The 19,055-nt window shown below is 36.3% G+C and overlaps 2 protein-coding genes across 4 annotated transcripts; one reads left to right on the forward strand and one right to left on the reverse strand.

Moving 5' to 3' along the window:
- Positions 1-649: 649 nt before the first annotated feature.
- LOC137950456 (uncharacterized) lies at positions 650-9,234 on the forward strand. 3 transcript variants are annotated; one of them, XM_068796931.1, is made up of 14 exons: positions 650-1,231; positions 1,629-1,699; positions 1,798-1,878; positions 2,804-2,932; positions 3,068-3,154; positions 4,529-4,582; positions 4,688-4,778; positions 4,857-4,927; positions 5,078-5,147; positions 6,198-6,250; positions 7,850-7,943; positions 8,059-8,156; positions 8,709-8,801; positions 8,910-9,234. In XM_068796931.1, exons 1-13 carry the CDS (start codon positions 1,003-1,005, stop codon positions 8,793-8,795), a joined length of 1,215 nt encoding a protein of 404 aa, XP_068653032.1. In that variant the 5' UTR covers positions 650-1,002; the 3' UTR covers positions 8,796-8,801; positions 8,910-9,234. The 3 variants fall into 3 exon arrangements, with proteins under 3 accessions (XP_068653032.1, XP_068653033.1, XP_068653034.1); XM_068796933.1 differs by having other exon boundaries at positions 669-773; positions 910-1,231; positions 8,709-9,234; XM_068796932.1 differs by having other exon boundaries at positions 6,201-6,250; positions 8,709-9,234.
- Positions 9,235-9,685: 451 nt separating this feature from the next.
- LOC137950454 (peroxisomal fatty acid beta-oxidation multifunctional protein-like) lies at positions 9,686-18,934 on the reverse strand. Its single transcript, XM_068796927.1, has 18 exons — positions 18,703-18,934; positions 18,328-18,399; positions 17,594-17,656; positions 17,411-17,467; positions 17,198-17,265; positions 17,032-17,113; positions 16,533-16,588; positions 15,355-15,657; positions 15,028-15,114; positions 14,611-14,785; positions 14,120-14,241; positions 13,571-13,734; positions 11,192-11,446; positions 10,971-11,092; positions 10,764-10,885; positions 10,538-10,686; positions 10,321-10,459; positions 9,686-9,881 (listed from the first exon to the last, which is right to left on the reverse strand). Exons 1-18 carry the CDS (start codon positions 18,794-18,796, stop codon positions 9,840-9,842), a joined length of 2,172 nt encoding a protein of 723 aa, XP_068653028.1. The 5' UTR covers positions 18,797-18,934; the 3' UTR covers positions 9,686-9,839.
- Positions 18,935-19,055: the final 121 nt, after the last annotated feature.

Consider the following 19,055-nt stretch of genomic DNA (forward strand, 5'->3'; position numbering starts at 1 on the left):
ATTTCAAATTTTAGAAGAAACAAATTAGTTTCTTATTCGGTATTTATCATCCTTAATTGATAATACTTTAGTAAAACCTTTTAATTTATTGGGAAGAAATCAGCCTATAAAGGATGCCATTTGAAAAAATGGTTCGACTTTGTGAACTCTCCGTTTTACGTTTTTTAGTTGATGAGAACAACAAAGATAAAGGCGCCATATTTTCCATTCAATCTACAAAATCAGATAGGGGATATGACTCCCTTATCCTTTCAAATTCTCAAAACAAAAAAATAATTTTATTTTTTCAAGTTTATAATGATTTAGTTGTTCTAGTTATTTCACTAATTATCGACTTTAAAAATAATAGAAATTTATTTTAATTTAAAAAACATTAAAAAATCCAAGACTCACAAGTCCAGGTAATTATTTTTTTAAAGTAATTAAAAACAAGAAGGGTATGGTATTACGATTCAGAAATGGGATCTGATGGGTTCCTAAAATTCCGAGTTGCGATCTGACTCGAGCAGACTTGGGGCGGGTCAGGTCATTGTAGAAGGATTGAATCGGATCCCCTAACCCGACTCACCCATAACGTGGGTGAGAGAGCCAGAGAGGGATTATAAATCAAAATGAGGATGTTATGGTGTGCACATCGTAAAATCAAACTTTCGGAATAGAGAGATTAACAACATTTGCAGGTCAAAAGATGGAGAATCCATGACAGCTCGGGAACACTAGTGGACTGCATCAATGGGAAGGTCAATACGATAGTCGAAAGAAGGCCAGATTGTGTACTCTCCAACTCTTTTGCTCAACGTAGTCCTCCCAGAATTTGGGTTTAGATGTAGTTTTGGTTGACTACGCCCACGGTTAATGCACCAACTGATATTATGATATTTACGTTATCTGAAATCTGGATTCACGAAGCATGTGCTGAAGGATGGATCCATCAAGGAAAGAAGAAGGTGCACGGTTTTAACAGTGCTACTCTACCAACTCCTCTGCGTCGTTTATGGTGGGATGCTTCTGCGAACCCTACCTGCATGGCAAGTGCGACCTGTCACGCTCCCCCCAGCAGTTCGTCCTCACATGCTCCCGTCGCTACGGGGATTCACCGGCTATAACAACCTCCCACTTCAGGTATCGGGAAGGCGCGACTCCCTCTTTGGACTGAAAATGGAAGCCCTTAATGTCGACAAGCTACGTTCCGATTTCATCCAGGTTCTGCGCAGTCGGCGCTCTGGCGACGGTAAACATTAGTCCTGGAGCTCTGACGTGTTTTCTCGTTTGTTTTTCGCAATCTGGACTTGAATTGGATCGCGTATACATTGGTTTATGTAAAGACGAGGAAATTAGTTAAGTAAAAGATATTTGATTGATTTTGTTTGGAGATGTTGGAAATGGTGATGAGCAGTTTTACTGGAGGTTGATGAAGGTGGCGTTAGTAAAATTTGAGCCCTCTTTGAACTAGAGACGTCAAATTTGATTTTTTCTGTCCAACTTTCTCAGAACGGGGGTTGAATTGCTGCTTTTTATGGACTGCAATTGTTCGTTATGCATTTTTTTTTTGTTAATTAGTATATGCAGTTTGTTTATAGTACAATCTTGTTATCCAGTTCAGTGATTGCCTTCTCTTTCTTTTACAGTTCCTCTTTCCGTGGAGCTCACGAAGCCCGTGACAGATCCGATGTATCAGGGTGGATCTTCCTCCCCTGAGGTTTGAATTTGCTGCTAGTGATTTTTAAAGTTTTCCACTATTTTGTGTGTTTGGGATGATGTAGGCCATATTTTAATTTCTTGTTTTTCATGTCGAAGGTAATGGAATCATGCCCGAAAGTGGATATCATAGATTTTAAGGATAGACTTGTAGAGGAGAACCTCTACTTGATTACAGAGGTAAGCTTGCTAGATTAGTATTTTGTCACCATAATAACTAAGGATTATCATTTGTATTAAATATCATGTAATTCCATGTCAAAATCTTCTTGTTTGAAAGGATTTCATTCAACAACCATGGTGGCCCTCCTTTAAAGCTTCTACTGGACTAGGAAGAACCTGATTCAGCTTTGACTTTTTTGGATCAACAATCCTGATTTGAAGTAGACCTTCTTCTGGTTTCCCAAGTCAATTAAAAATGTTTTCATGTGTTCGTGAAAAACTGGACTTTCAATCTTTTTTTTCTTTTTCATTTATTCTGAAGATGGAGTTGACATTTAGTATCACAACTGTAATCGCTAAAACTTGTCTTGGCTTTGGATTAATTCAGCAATTTCTTTCAACATAGAAGTTGGCAAGAAATTCAGTCATCTGTTTTCTCAAAATTCCCTTCGATAAGGCCAGCACTATGTCGCCTTATTCTCACAGTCAAGGATGAGTAATGAATATATGAGTTGCAGTTTGATTGCATGTGACAAGCGTCATTAACAGATCATATGTTTACAATGGTATCTGTTGGATTCCATGCATAAAAATCCTTTGCAAATTGCCTTTATTGGGTATATACCCAGAATCATTCACAAGTGATGATATTTGTCTTGCTCTTCCATAGCCAAGGTAGAAAGACATGTGCCAGTAATATTTTGCTGGAAGATCTTCCTTTTGTTGTACTCTTTGATCTGCTTATGCTCATCCTTCCCTCTTGTAGTACACCCAAAGAAAATAAAATTACTTTAAAAGGCTGTCTATCTTATGTCCAGAATTTGTTTCCATAAATTATTATAATTCTAATCATTGTCCACATATGGTGAAGTAAATTTTAGGTTATTTTGTGTACCACTACGATGACATCCTGTTTTCATTATGTGCCTAATATTGTTTGTAGGGGGGTGAACAGGGGCGCTTGCCTGTGCTTATTTTGAGTATGAAAGACAGCAAGGAACAAAAAAGACCAGCTGTAGTCTTCCTGCACAGCTCTTACAAAGCGAAGGAATGGTTAAGGCCATTACTTGAGGTACCACTCTCTCGATTATTTTGTTATAGCAGATCAAATTTGTTGGTAGCTTTTCTCTCTCCATATTTCACTTATAAGAAGCACTTAGGAACATGTGGTATCCATATATCTCACAGATGTTGTTTCCTCTTCCAGGCATATGCTTCACGAGGATATGTGGCTGTTGCCATTGACTCACGCTATCATGGCGAACGAGCCAGCTCTAAGACCACATATATAGATGTATTGCTTTCAATTATTTTAGAAAAGAATTTTGTTTTTCTACTATATGAATCTATTGTACGGTATTTCCTTTATTATAAAAATTTTGTCTCGGTTTTTTGAGATGATTTGGGTGGCTAAAAATTCGAGTGTCTTGGCTGAGACAGCCCCCAGAAGTGTCTCTTTATATAGGGGGGCATATCATCTCTGTAAGATGTCTGCCACTGGGTTCAATGGGCACACGAGGGAGTTTCTATTGTGAAGGGTCGGGTTCAAGTTTCACGATGGATGTGGGGGTGTAGTGTGCATATATAATTAACACTAAAAAAAAAGTGAGTTACATCAATGAACTCATAGCTTTATCCCAATTGTCTTGGCATGAACTACATGAGTCCTCTTCCTTGATTCTGCTTGGTAAGATCAGGTTCTTAAGTGTTATGATGTTGGTCTGTTACTTTCATCTAAGAAGTACTTTTTTAATTTATTTTTAGTTACTTTTTAATAAGATTAGGTAGGATGTAATACTATAAACTAAGTTTGAAAAATGTAACTGATTCTTTTTTTTAATAAGGCATGTAGCATATAATGTTTTTAGAAGAGTGAATACAAAATTACGAAGAAATACGAGAAAGACAACGAAAAGGAACAAAAAAGAATGAAGTTGCTGTTTGACTTGCTTCCTGAAGAAAATTTGCAAGAGGAACAGCCAAAACTATTAACTTTTTTAATAAGTGATGGTGGTTTGATGAAATTTGGAAAAAACGAAAATAGTGTTCTGATTTTGGAACAGAAAAAACTAGATTTTTTTCTGCAATTTCCTTCCACAGGGATATAAAAGAGATTTTCTTTTTCAGAAACAGCCAAAACTTTCCATTGAGCTGATTCATTGTTTTCGTACATAATTTGTTTTGATGCATGAGTTGGAGTGAAAAAGTGAACGTACTCGCATCTGGATTGTTTTCGTCCAATGAAAAATGGTTTTCTCACAGCTTGATTCTTTGCTGATACTTGCATCTTTGCTCCCACTATTTCATCAACTGGTCTCAGAATCAGGGAGTTATGAATTTTGATCTATTAAAGGGGAGGGGTTATTCTTTTTAAGAATATCATGTTATTCTTTATCAACTAGGGAAAATATCTGATTCTGCTTCTCTTGAAATAGTTCTCTTCTTACTCAGGTACTTGATTGATGTTCTCCAGTCAATCCCAGATCTACTTCAAACAAACTTAACTGCTTTTTTTTACCCATCACCAAGAGTCACTTTTTTGAGACTATAATTTCTGAAGACTTGCTTATTGATTGTCTGATTTTATTCATTTACATGCTCAATGTTGGGTAGACATCCGTAATCATTATTATTGTGGTATTTTATTTGTTTCCATTACTTGATGCAGGCTCTTGTATCTTCCTGGAGAAATGCTGATACTATGCCTTTCATATTTGATACGGTAACACAATGCTTCATATTTATAAGTCCTACAAGGCATGTTTATTTCTTCAGAGAAGCAGCAAGTTGTACTGTAAATAGTCTGACTTTGATTCTGGATTTTTAGGTGTGGGATTTGATAAAGCTTGCTGATTATCTTACACAGAGGGAGGATATTGATTCTTCTAGGATTGGGATCACTGGAGAATCATTAGGAGGTTTGAGGAATTATTGTCTTGTGTTCAATTTTAGTGTAGAAGTAACTTTCAGTCTTACTTTTCATTGATGCTTTTCAGGGATGCATGCATGGTTTGCTGCCTTTGCTGATAGTCGGTATGCAGTAGTTGCCCCTATAATTGGTGTTCAGGTCTGTATCTGGTCTTTGTTGTAGTTTATGTTCTTGCATTTATTCTTTATTCTGAGCAAGAAGAGATTGATACCTGGCAGTTAGCAACTTCATGAACTAGGTCTTCTGTGGCATATTTGAGAAGTTTCTGTTTACTTTTGTTTTTTGTAGGGGTTCCGTTGGGCCATAGACAATGATGAATGGCAGGCTCGAGTTGACAGTATAAAACCTGTCTTTGAAGGTCAGGCTATGTCACTCTAAATTCCTCTGTTTGACATTGACAAATGAGGGGTGGCAGAGTTATTCAACTAACCTGACCCAATAAGATAAATATGGGTCATAGTATTCCAAGTTGCAGTTGGTCGAGAGTGGGAAACCCTACCAGTAAAATGCTGATGTGGAACTAAATCATGTCATTGTGTGGATGAGTTTGTGTAATTTAAGAGGCTTTCTCTGTCTCTGAATAATTTTTTCTCAATCTTCCTTCCCCCTGAAAAACAAGAAAAAAAAACAAGAGTTCCAGGTTTATGTTTCTGGAAATGGACCAGTATTTGGTACTTCTAGGAATTTTTTTTTCTTCATCTTTTCAGCAAAATAAGGGCCTCTTGATTTAAGATGGGAGCTGCTAGGTGCCAAAACTTTCATTTTTGTTTTCACATATATTGAGAAAATAAATTATGTTTGGTGATTGGTTAATTCTGTGAAAATCAACCACTAAACCTTTCTACATTCTAACAGATACCTTTCTACATTGCTTGTGTGTGATATCCTGGTCCTGCTTCATTCTAACTGATGTGACAATAGGTGGAAAATATGACAACATAACTATGAAAGGAATGGCTTTCCTTGTTGGCATGACTAAGCACTTTTTGAGTCTCAAGGTTTTATAGAATAGCTAGACACCTGCAGTTTTGTTCGAAAAAAATTTCTTTTGTCCATAAGGTTGAGTTTGCCAAAAGTGGATTTTTTATTCTGGGAGCAAGTTCCATATTTCGTGTGTTCTAGTTGTTTTATTAATATTACTCCAGATAAGATGTTTAAAGCAAATCCAAGCTCTTCAGTATTCCACTTTGTCATTTGATGGTTAACTGTATGCTTGATTCTAACACTTGAAGTGGATATCCTGAAACCTTTTTATTTGGTGGGTTAGGCAAGTAGATGCCAGCCCATACTTGGATATGGTCACCCTAAATTGACCTTAGTTTGCTCACTGGCAGCCCTAGATTAAATACTTCCTTCAGGAGAGAAGAAATAACCATTGATTTCTCTTTTTCTGTCTTCTTTGTTACAGCAGCACGAATTGATTTTGGCAAAAGTGCTATTGACAAAGACGTGGTGGAAAAGGTTAGCATTGTTGTTTTAGTTGTGCATGATCTGCTGTGTCCTCATTTTTGAACTAGGGGCTTGGTATTATCTCAGTTTTCATTGGAGTTTTCACTCTGATAGCGGAAAATTACAACAAATTCATTTTCTTTAGTATGCCACCTTTATTTTGTACTCGCTAGATATGTTTAAGAATTCTATTCTTTTATTACTATTAATGATGAAGAAATCAAGTTATACTTTCTGCTTAACAGAGGTGGTGACAGAGACCAAAGGCAAGGCCAGAAGATTTGAATTATTGTTGCTAGGAAGGAAACATCGAAATAGTATCGATGGGTTGGAATGTTGAAATTTCATTCTGTCTTAACCAATTTGGCCTTGACTGGCTACTCTTTCATGTTGATGGCATGGCCGTTTCTCAAACAATTGTTCTATTCAAATTCCCGAGTCATCCCTTGATACAAAATCCTGGAATTCGTTCCCTTGTTTTTCCTTAGTGGCTCATTTCAAACCATCCCAGAATCATAGAATCAATTCAAAATTGATTGTCCTAGTTGAAAAGCCAAGATGGCTTCTTTTCTGTTTTCTTTGTTTTCATCATTCTTGGTTTGTTTATTAGGGAAGAACTCGGTACAGTTATAAACAAGCAAGAATTGGAAAGCTTAACCTGTTATATTACCTGGTACCCTTTTGGCACTACTTAAATCCAAAATGGATGATGGGTGTTTCATTACCCAGTTATTTGTGCTATTAGCCACTTGGTAAATGAATCAAGAGCTAAATTGCTTATTTAATAGATGATATATGTAAGAACAAAAATTATTAAAAACTAAAAAGTAATATTAAAATTACAAAAATATCTAATGATGTTATTATAGAGTACGTTGTCTTCAGTGTTCATTACATTAAGTCCTTCATTGTATTATGAAAGGTTCTTTTCTTATAATTACAAAGGGAGGGGGAAATTACAAATCTACCCCTCTATATCCTGATAATTTGGTATTGGGTAAGGAGATGACCTTTACTTGTTCTAGTTCCATGTAATGACCAGTATGTGGGTAGACGGGTAATCTTACTTGAATCCTTATATAAGTAATCTTAGTCCATATCATATATAAATAATGGGTAGACAGAGAACGAGTGACTGGATAAAATTGTTAGCCTCTAGTACTGACTGGGCTGCACAGTTGTTACATGTAAAAATGATGCCCGAGCCCGTTAAAAAGGCTTTCAGCATTTAAAAACTTAAAAAATGCAACTAGCTTGATGTTGTAAAAATATTATATGATTTCTCTTTGTTGCTTTTTGGTATCAATTTTTTTTTGGTGAGTTTGAATTAGAATTTTGTTATATATGGCAACATGAAACAAACTGAAGGCTCAAATTTGTCAACAGTTAAACAAATGATCAAGAGTTCTAATTATTCAGGCAATATATTTTCTAAACCAGTCTGTTATTCAGTTTTTTGTTTTGTATTAGTTTGAGTGAAGTATATAACTCTCCAACATGGCTTGACTGTTCTGCTCTATATGATTCTTTAAACTTCAATCTTTTTGCACTAGTTATATGACATATAACCTGGTATGAATTACCATCTGACATTTGTTCATACTCCGCCAGGTTTGGACTAGGATAGCCCCTGGGCTGGCAGCTGAGTTTGATTCACCTTACACAGTACCTGCAATTGCACCGCGCCCTTTTGTGATAATAAATGGTATATATACTTGGCATTTATTGTCTGGTTTACATCGAGATACTACAGAGAGCGTCATGCTTGTGGAGGAAATTTGCAGTGTCTAATCATCTCTGTGATACCTTGAATTATACAGGTGAAGAAGATCCTCGTTGCCCACTTCCTGGTTTGAACATACCAATATCAAAAGCAGAAAAGGCCTATAAAGATGCTAATTGTTCTGAAAAATTTAAGGTTTGAATCTCCTTATTTTAATAATTATGAACCCTTTTAGTAATTTCTGACCAGTATCTATATGCTTATAGTGAAGGTTGCAAACTACACGATTCTGAATGTTTACTCTTGATGCTGGACAAGTCATTTTTTTTTTGTTTGAAAAGTCTAGGGAAGTCAGCTTTACGCTGAGGAATTTGTGAAATATGAAAAATAAGAAGAAATAGAGGAAGAAAGAAGAGGAAAAAGATAAGTAGCTGGAAGGCGGCTGCATTGAAAGAGCAGCAGCCAATAGGTCCGAGATTGACCCTAATTCTCTTTATAACCTCACTTAAATTAAAAAGATTACAAATAAATATAGCCCCTCTACACTTAACTCCTGTAACTCTCTAATTACACATTAAAATGATACAAAAATTTGACCAAATAGTTCTAACACGAAGACAAGCTAACCTCTATGGCAAGAGGGACACACGTCCATGTGAAATAACTAAAATACCTTTTTGACTTATATTTCAACAGAACTCTTACTCTGTTATTCTTTTAGCAGTCTATTATTCTTTTTTGGTTCAGGTCGTGGCACAACCAGGCATTGGACATCAAATAACATCACTAATGGTGAAAGAAGCAAGTGACTGGTTCGACAGGTTCCTAAAATGAAAGCAGGTAATTTGCTTAGCTGCCCCTCATGCTGTGTGATCCATCAAGAGACTTTTGACATTAGTGGTTGTTGAAGTGACTTGCTTTTCTGTTCGTCCCTGGCTTCGTTGGCAGTCTGTGGTCTCTCAAAGTCTCAAGCGCTGTCTGTGTTGTATCTTTTTCACCGCATTTGTATTTATCTGTCTGTGCTAGCAAATAAGAAAGATAATGTGTCGTATTATCATTGCATGTGCCTGTAGTTAATTTTGTCGATAATCCCAACAGCACGACTGTGTTTATTAACCTGGATATCATTCTGGGATCATATTTGTAAGCATATCAAGCTTGTATAGATAGAATTAGGGCCAAATTAAGGGTAACTTTTAAACAGGATCTTGGTAGACTCGCTCTGTAGAGAAGAATGACAAGTTTTTTAATTAAAAATGTAAGCTTTCGTATATGTTTCATTTCTGGTTGCTTCTACCCCCCCTAAAGCTTTGCAGTAGGGCTGAGTTAGCGTGGAGTTTAAGAGTCTATATGCCTATATCTATTTATATAAATTATGGCAATAGGAGTTGAGTTTTTTTAACAAAACTCAAATAGGAGTTGAGCTTTTTTAACAAAACTCTTATTCGTGATCAGCCAATTAATTAAGGTGAACTACCCCTTTGGTTGTTGTAGAAGATAGGAATACGTTAGAATGTTATTGATATATTTAGTCTATATTTTTTATCTTTTCTTCACTTTTATTCGGGTGAAAGTTATAATTGTAATATTAATACTTTTAACATATACAGATAGAATTTCAAGGGGGAGTGTTTACTAGAAAAGTACCAATAGAGTTAAAGAAAAGAAATGGTAACTGATGGTTCTTATGATTGAATGTTGAAGATGTAAATGCTAAGAGAACATAAGCAAGATGGGGGACAGAGCACCGGATCTTTTCTCTTAAATAATCAATAACACTCTGCAAAAGCAGTACGAGAAAGATAAAAGCCATCTGATGTAAAAACAGAAATTCCATCCAGAAGCTGAACCTTTATTCCCTGTTAACTTGAGCATCTGTCACAGGCGAGACCTTGATCCTTGAGATGTTGAAGTAGCGCTCTGTTACAATATGAAATTGTTAGGAGAGGGTAGAAAAGGCACATCAGATGGCTCCATTTTTTATAAGAGCAGCAGCAACTCCAACGAGTGCAAATACTGGTAAAATAATACTGAATATGAAAGGTGAGGGCTACAAATGTTAGTAATTTGTAATTGGGTTTTGTTTTTGTTTTTATGTAGGGGTATTTTGTGTATAGCAAGGGGTATTTCAGAAGATTAGGATTATTTTTTAAATATTTTGTGCCCACAACATTGTAGCCTGTGGAGAGTTGAAACCCCAAAATTGTTTATTTTTTGTTGCTCTATGTTTGACACCAAAACCCCAATCCAGGTGCTGCCAAATCAACTATATTCTGATCAAGATTCCAGCCTAAGCTGCTCCTAGTAACAACCCATTTTTATTTCGTATGAACCAGAAAGCTCAAAATAGAAATATTACCAAAGACAAGCCTTTCATTGCTCTTTCCTCCAAATATTTAGATGGTTTATAGAAGCTACCATATAAATCTGCCCACTTCTTGAGGCAGGCATATATGTGGCTTGCACCAATCGAGTCTCCCCAGAAGACAAGACCACCTCTGTAAGAAGAACAGACACAGAAGGTCTCAAAATGCAGACCTCTAAGTAGGACAAAGAAATTATTTTCCACTACTCACCGGTATGAAGGGAAGCTCATTCCAAGAATTGATGCAATATCAAGGTCTGATGCTTGAACGACAATTCCTTCATCCATTACTCGGCATGCCTCATTGACAGCTGGAAAGAGTACCATCTCCAGGATTTCTTGATCACTCACAGTTATAGGCTTCAAGTGAAATCACCAGAAAAAGTTTTAGTATCAAACATACCAACAAAATTGCATGAATACAGAACGAGAGAAACCTTTCCACCAGGCATAATGTTAACACGCCTTCTTGACTCCTCAATAATAGATTGTACAGTTGGGTCAGGTTTTGGCTTGCTTCCCTTTTCATACAAGTAGTACCCCCGTCCATTGTTTTTTCCTGAATGATTAGGTGCCACAAAATGTAAATGATAAAGACGGAAAACTCTCAATTTCAATTTGAGAAGCTCAAGCTTGATCCCTACCATTTCGTCCACTTTCTACCATAAGCTGAACAAGTGGGGAGGTAAAGGTTCTACCAGGAAAGGCAGAAGAATACTCCACTCCAACTGCTAAGGCTACTCCATATCCTGCTACATCTTGAAGCCTGCCAGAGGTATCATTCAAAAGATGCAACAGAGTTCGTGTACGCAGATGGATAGTGAGTAGATGTATGAGGAGATAAAAATTTGAAAAAAATGCTTACTGGAAGGGGCCCATGGGCATTCCAAAACTGCTAATTACTCTGTCTATCCGAAACATATCGACACCCAAATGTAACAACAACCCTGCCCCTTGACCATATGGGAAGAAGGTGCGATTAACAGCAAAACCGGTGCAATTTCCGACAACAACAGGGACTTTCTTTATAGCTTTTCCAACTGTCATGAGATCAAGAATAACTTGTGGGGAAGTCTTCCCAGTCCGAACAATTTCCAAAAGAGGCATCACATGAGCAGGACTGTCCATTAAAGAACAGATTAACTACATCAGATACTGAAGTGAAATCTGCCATCATTCATAAAGGAAAAACGATTTAGAATGCCAGGTATTTTAGAGATAATTAAATGAATTTCTCCAGCTATATGAGGATCGTTGTTCCTCAGATAATATTGTTGGTTGAATATCAGCTATTGCTGCTGATAAAAAGACTTGAAAAAAGTAGTAAACAGTGAGGTTATGTGAATGAAAGGAGCTGCCGGCATAGAGAGGACATGTTTTGCATCAATGTCAGCAAGTAACAAAACTAGGTCAAGCCAAAAAGACATTCGACATGCAATAGAAGCAATGCTCATGAAACTGAATTAGTTTTATAGTCTCCTATAAAAAATCCCAAACAAATAATATCAATTACTGCTCTGTTTACAACTTGGAATATGTCATTTACTTTCAGAACTTGTAACTCCGTAAAGATAGATTTTACTTTATGATACTAGTTACAAGACTGTAATTTGGGCCACCTACTTCAGTGGAGAATGATTGAGGCCTTGCATGACTGAAGAACTCAAAATGAAGATTCCATAAGAGATTGTCGAGGTCCCCACCCAGCCACTCACATGTGGCTATATGGACACGTCAGGAAGACCTATATATCAGCTATCTGTGATTAAAGTTACCCAGTCATACATCTCATCTGTAAACATCGGTGGTTTTACCTCTTTACGGCTTTTCTCCTTCATTTATTTCTTTTCCTCTCTTCTTTGTCATTATAGTCTGCTGTTTTTTTTATTTTATTCCATGTTTCTTTGACCTATTTCTTCCTTTTTTCCTCTGTGCCTTTCTTTGTTCTCTTTGGTAGGTGGCTCAGTTCAGGTACTAGTACAAGCGAGCATTTCAATTTGAGTTTTTTCTATCATCTTCTTCACTTGCCCAAATAGCCAGATAAACAATCTGTGAATCCAGTTGCAGGGACAGGGACAAGGCATTTCTGCATCAGTTGACCAATATTACCACAAGAGAACCTACTCTCTTTTTTTTTAAAGCATAAACAGGAGAATCTAACTCTCCAATGTAATTCATGATAAGCCCACAACCAAAATAAAAAACTGAAACTAGAACAAAGGAAGACTATGATTATTGAAAATGTAAGCCCTTACGAATGAATCGATGTAATGGAAGTCCAGAAAATCCATGAAACTAGAACTCAATAGACTTCAACATACACTACCAAAACCTCAGAGAATAACTAGTAAACTAAGAAGTGACCACCTTGGAAATTGAAGAAAATTGGAGAAAGACGACATGCAATTACAACCAGAGTATATGGAACAAGGGTTTAGAGTTTCTGCCCTTCTTGAAAGGAAATTCTTCCTCTTTATGTTAGTTAATTCTTAACTGCCTTCACATTTTCCTTCCTACATTTTTTTTCTTATGCTTGTCCTTTCAACTGGTCTCTGTTTATGTTATACTGAACTCCCTTTCCCAATATCCCTTTTCCACTCTTTCTTTTACTTTTCCTTTAGATCTGCATCTATCTTTCTCATGGTCTTCCGTTTGCTCTAGTTGACTTCTTCCTCTCCTTGTCTTCTTTATGTTGCTTCTTTCAGATGGTTCCCTTTCTTATGATGACTCTTAAGTACAAAACACAATGGCAGAAAATAAATGTGTGACAGGTAGAGGTTGATCAACTTTTTTTTATCTAGTTTATTTTCATATTCTTCTAATTATCTCTTCTCCTCTTGTCCTTCCTCAACCATCCTTTGCCTTTTGACTCTCCTTGGGAAGAAGGAACTTCAGTCCAGGATGGGATAAGGCTGCTGCCTTTACCCTTTTTTGGTATTTCCTGACCTTGATGATAACGTAGTCAAAATGCCAAGATGGCTCTCTTTCCGTCTAAGAGGGGCATCCTTGGCGATCATGTAGCATAGTCTTACTCATGAACCAGCAAGACCAGCTAGCTTTATGTTATGTTCCAAATGCGGATAAATTTTGGTGGTTTGAAAAGCTAAGGAATATTGCATCTCGACTCACATAGTACCAACACAATCAAATTATGTCAAACTTTTGGTTAGATATAAATATTATAATTATGTTTTCTCATTTTTCTCACATGCATATACAAACACAAATAGAACCAAAATCTGACCTAAAAAAGTGAGCTCCCACAATACGATCTTGAGAAGAGGTCTTTTCTCCAACAACGTGAAGATCAATAGTGGATGTATTTGTAGCCAAAATACAGTGAGCAGGGCAGGCTTTTTCAATTTCGCTAAATATTGATTGCTTCAGTGGAATATTCTCGGTAACAGCCTACAAAGAGAAGAAAGCATGAGATAAATTTTGAGGAGAAACCACCCCCAAGTCATAGGCCAACCACAAGTTACTGGATTATCAACCCCATGCTCCAAAGCATACAACTACTGTGGACTTACAACTTGATACCAAGGGCAGAAACCAGGAAGACATGCTGCTCTTAAAGCAGATCTAGAGACAATTCTTGACTTCAAGGACCATGCATAGTTCAATACTTATAGACAAGTTATCATAGGTTTGACATATTTGGCAATACTTTGTTAAACACCAAATATTTCAATCGAGTACATTCACAACAATGCCAGTAAAACGAATATAAAATATTACAATAGTAATCTTACATAAAACATTCTTTAACTAAAAAAAAAAAGTAAAGACTAACCTCTATGACCATATCCACATATTTAAACTCAGAATAATCCAATACACCTTTAAGAAGGGAGAAGGCCTTGTCTGCCTTATCTTGTGTCAGCTTCCTCTTCGTTACCAAGCTTCTAAGATTTGCTGGCAGATGAGGCAAATTAAATAATGTAAAACCAAATGAATAATAATAGTGACCCATGTGGATTTCTCAATACATGATAATAACTTGTCTGAAGTTACAAATACTTTACTTTTGTCCTGAAACAAAGACCTTTCAGCCACATTGTGCATTCTGGTGACAGTGTCAAGAAAAGTGGCATCTTCAACAAACTTTAAGATTATCAATTCTTGCCTAAGAGGTAAACTACCCAGCAAGAGACACGTACCGTACTTGTGTACTAAATCTCCACTAACAGTTGAACTATGGCCAGCACTATTCAGAAACCATGAAAGAGAAAAGACAACAATGGTAGAAGTTCTTTGAATCACAACACTAGCAAAAATAAGCACCTGAAATCATTTTCATTCCTCTCTCCAAGTAATTAGAGTTTACTTCCTTAAGAATAACAAAAATGTTGCTCAAAATAAGCGCTGTAGCTATGCCTGAGCCCATCAGACCTCCACCAATAACAGCAGCTTTTTTAATGTGCCTTGGCCTGAGCGCAACATCAGTAACCTTAGGTACCTATATAAACCAAAAACAGAATTTTTTTTGTGCTCAAACACAACTGCATACATATGTTTAGCATGGAAAATTTAAGTCTATCAAGTTTATGTCTGCTATGACAGGTTTCCACATGCTTATAGTTGCTAGCATGATATTAATGTAGCATTCATATTGGCATACGAATAGGTAAGAAGCTTTCACACGTCTGTCATATCTAATGAGTAGGTCCAAAACACTAGAAAGATGACATCAATTAATACCTTTGATGTTGCATGCTGTGCTAAGAAGACATGAACAAGACCTTTTGAAGTGGGTGATAGTACCAACTCATTGAATAGCTTTTCTTCCTGTTGCAGAAACTCTGATTTAGTATATATTATATTGCAGTTAGTATCAGAAACATCTGACTTACATAAATAAGGATTCTCTTAGAAAATATTCATAGCTTCCTGGCATATTTAGAAGGTAATGGGACTCATGACTACTCACCAACTGATAATTAATTTAAAGTTAATAAAACACATGTAACACATGCACCATAACTGAACAAAGGAAAGCAAGAAAAGCTGCAGGAAAGATCAGTGTACTTTCAAAACACCAGCATATCCTCCAAAAGCAATGCCCTCCTCGACTGCATCAAGGCATGCCTGGTGCTGTGGCATATTAGGTGCAGTCTGTCTTGCCCCATCTCTTGCGGCATTAAGTATCTGTCGAGCTTCAGGAAGGGAACCAAGTTTGTCAGTTCTGAGAAGTGAAGAGAGCCAAGGTTTACACCTCTCAGCAATATCTAGAGCCCAACATTTAGAGAATCTCAGCAATTCCTCCGAAGACACCACAGCATCAATTAGCCCAAGCTCTTTCCCTTCACTGGACATGATCAACTTTGATAACTGCGCAAAGTTTATTAGTTCACAATGTCTAAGCATGTATAGGCACAATTTTGGAAGGTGACTAAATAGTAAGTCAAATGGACTTAAACACTACGTTGATGTCATTAGGTTAGTAAAGAACATGTATCATAACTCAGAATGAGTTAAACTGACAGTGCGTTTTCCTGTACAGTAGAACACATGTCTGCAATCATATATATTTTTTGTGCATGAACAGTGAACTTTCATGTGCTTAAAGTAGGGGTTTAAGTGTTCATATTTTCTTGATACAGATATGATGAAATGTGTCCATGAAAAGGATCTTTAATGATAAATTTATGGAATAACTGAATGAGACAGAAAAACAATCAGTTACTTAGAGTTAACTTTTTATGTTTTTTTCCTTAAAATATGATAATCGAAGTATTGTCATCCTTATATGTAAAAATCAAGATTTGGGCGAAGGAAGAGGAAAAAATTGAGAGAAAAAGGAAAAAGGAGAAGAAGAAATTTCTGAAGAGCCTAAAAGACTTCCTTGGGAACTGTGCACAAATTCTCAGACTTCTTAAATAGGTGTTTTGAGTTACAAATTATAAAAATACCCCTCTACACTTAATAACCTTAATTTCCTTATATCTCCCTAAATACACATCCTATGTACATGAAAATTTAACCACTGATATAATTTAACGTGCAGAACAAGATTACATAAAGAAAATTAACCAGAATACCCCTGGGTGTATTTTCTAAAATTATACATTTCGTTTTAAGTAATCCCTATATATGCCTAAATTCAAGGTATTTGAGTGCATATCAACCATTAAGAAATTTGATTCCCCTAATCTGTATCTGAAAGAAGATTTTTTGAGTGCATAGATTAAAAAAAGAATACATACCAACATCATTTCAACAGCCTTTGAGATTCCTACAAGCCTTGGAAGTCGTTGTGTTCCTGCAAAATGACCAAGTACTTCTTAATGAAAACTGTTAGAATACGGGTATAGGGGTATTTTTTTCATTTCATAATCTCATATGGATCTCATAAAGTTACAGCAAGCTATAATAAATATCAGGACTTTATATTTCAAGTTTCATTTAATTCTGACATGTATTTCTGGAGTTATTAAGTATTTTTATAATAAAGGGCAGAATGGTCCTTTCATGTAAAACTCACTTAAGTGAATGGGATAAGAGAGAGGGCTCGACTTTTTGAGCCCTCATTCAATGCAGCTCTTCAAAGCTGCTTCTTTGTCTTTCTATTTTCCTCCTTTATTCCTCTTTAATCCTCTCAATATTGTAGTTTTACAAGAAAAATGTTGGATTTAGAGTCACTAGCACACACAACTACATGTAGACACAGACTGAGCAAGCGAACGAGAGAAAGAGAATGTGTGCCTCCAAATCCAGGAATAACTCCAAGTGTCAGTTCTGGCAAGCCAAGCTGAGTTTCTCGTGTGGCAATACGTGCATGACATGCCTGAAAAGTATAATGAGGCAGAAAGATAAGTATTAAAGAGTTATCGTTAAGAGAAATGTTGAATTAAATGAACATAGAACAAACCATTGCTAACTCTAGGCCACCACCAACTGCAAATCCTTGAACAGCAGCAACAGAAGGCTTTGTGGCATCTATGAATATGACATTCATGTCAGAAGCACTGGACTGAACTTTGTAGAGCATGACTATTGAATTGACGTAACAAGTATTCTATTATTTTTTCTGAAAAATAATGAGAGATCTTCAATGTAACATGAAGATCTCCACAGGTAAGACCTTCAATTGTGTTAACCATGAATTCTACAGATACACTTGGTAGAAGTGAGAGATCTCCTGCCACAGGGAAAAAACACAGATAAGTTGCCATTATGAGGTTTGGAGTGAAATATTTATTTAAAAAAAAAAATGAAATAAATTTCTGTGAAGTTTAGTAATATCATAATCCATGCTTGATGATACCAGTCTTGTGGACTTGCTGAAAAACATTGATGTCAAATCCGCCAGAAAACTTGCCTCCATCACCTTTTGGCAGTGATAGCAACATAGAGTTAGAATTTACTAGGGAAAGTCAATCAGAAAATCAAATAACTTATGATAAGATTAGAAGAACAGGGACACAAAAGAAGTCTGCAACCAACAACAAGAGTGATCAGAATAACAGAAAGTTTGAACGAAAGAAAGAAAAATAGAATTTTAATTAAAAAAGGTAAAAAAAATTATCAAATAATCATTCCAATCCAGAGGGCATCAGGTATACCCAAACATTTTCCGCAAATTTCTCACACTTCAAACTGAAAGTCTTCAGGGTCATTCGAACTACAGTGATCCAGGGTCAAAAGCAACTCACCCGTAGTTCATTAAATTATGCTCTTCAACACTGCTATTTATAAAACACAATTCTTAATTACATCAATAAATTTCTCAAAGAAAAAAAGAAAAAAAATCCAGACGAGTAATAATACCGACAGCAACAACAACAATTATAACAATAAGAATAATAGTAAGTAAAATAGTAATCTCTCTTTAAAATCAAGTAAAATAGTAACAAGTAATGCTGTTCATTAGGACTAATTAGTTTATTGAAGCTTAAATTTTAGCTGTCTGGTGCTTATATTATAAAAGCTTTATTAAGACCAATACAACATTACAAACCTCTACATATATATCCAGAGCACTATAAATTAACAACAAACCAAGTACGACTATAGCTTTGACGTCATCTCTTCTCATCGCTTCATTATACTTCTCCTTGAGTCCAGCAATAACTGCAGGCAGAAGACATGAGAAATTAAAAAAATGAAAAAAAGAAAAGAACGAGCACATGCTAGAACAGAGTGGTATCAGCAAAACCACTTTAAAACCCCTAAAACTACGAAATTCGACATGCAAACATATCCAAAAACACTCAGAAAGTTCCTTAAAACTGAAATCAAATAGAAAAAACCAGCAAAGGAAAACTACAACTTTCGCTGATTGCTAGGATGCCACCTAGAACACGCAAGTTCTTCAAATTCCAGCAACTGAAACAAAAAACAGCAGTTCAGGAAAAAGAAAAGAGCGGAGCTTACCAAACGGAGCTAACGCATTAACAGGAGCATAAGAGATCTTGATGACAGCGACTCCATCGCTTCCGACGTCAATCGAAACCGGCGCTCTTGCCATGAGTGGAGACGGACAGAAACGGGGAAAGTAACGTAAATTGTCTCAAACAAGGTGACTGACAAGAACGAGCAGAAGGACAGCGAAGATATAGACGCAGTGAGACTGAATTTGATCTTCCGACGATTTGATAATTCGACACGATCGGGTCTTTGTTTTATACGCGAAGACGACGAGAGGGACGTCGTTTATAATTCTCTGCAATAAATACCGTGACAAAAAAACTGATATATCGGGTTCAACAGTACAGCGGAGACGTAAG

This window comes from Aristolochia californica, unplaced genomic scaffold (assembly GCF_029961685.1).
Source record: "Aristolochia californica isolate CCGP_79_NKW_82.1479 unplaced genomic scaffold, dmAriCali1.0.hap1 SCAF_14, whole genome shotgun sequence".
Lineage (NCBI taxonomy): Eukaryota > Viridiplantae > Streptophyta > Magnoliopsida > Piperales > Aristolochiaceae > Aristolochia > Aristolochia californica.

Coding starts and splice junctions, on each gene's coding strand:
- LOC137950454 (XM_068796927.1), bottom strand. CDS start 18,796: ATGGCAAGAGCGCCGGTTTCGATTGACGTCGGAAGCGATGGAGTCGCT. Junction 17,114..17,197: donor GTGGCCTAGAGTTAGCAATG/GTTTGTTCTATG, acceptor TATACTTTTCAG/GCATGTCATGCACGTATTGC. Junction 11,447..13,570: donor GTGGGAGCTCACTTTTTTAG/GTCAGATTTTGG, acceptor TTTAATGGACAG/TCCTGCTCATGTGATGCCTC.
- LOC137950456 (XM_068796931.1), top strand. CDS start 1,003: ATGCTTCTGCGAACCCTACCTGCATGGCAAGTGCGACCTGTCACGCTC. Junction 2,933..3,067: donor GGTTAAGGCCATTACTTGAG/GTACCACTCTCT, acceptor TTCCTCTTCCAG/GCATATGCTTCACGAGGATA. Junction 4,583..4,687: donor TGCCTTTCATATTTGATACG/GTAACACAATGC, acceptor CTGGATTTTTAG/GTGTGGGATTTGATAAAGCT.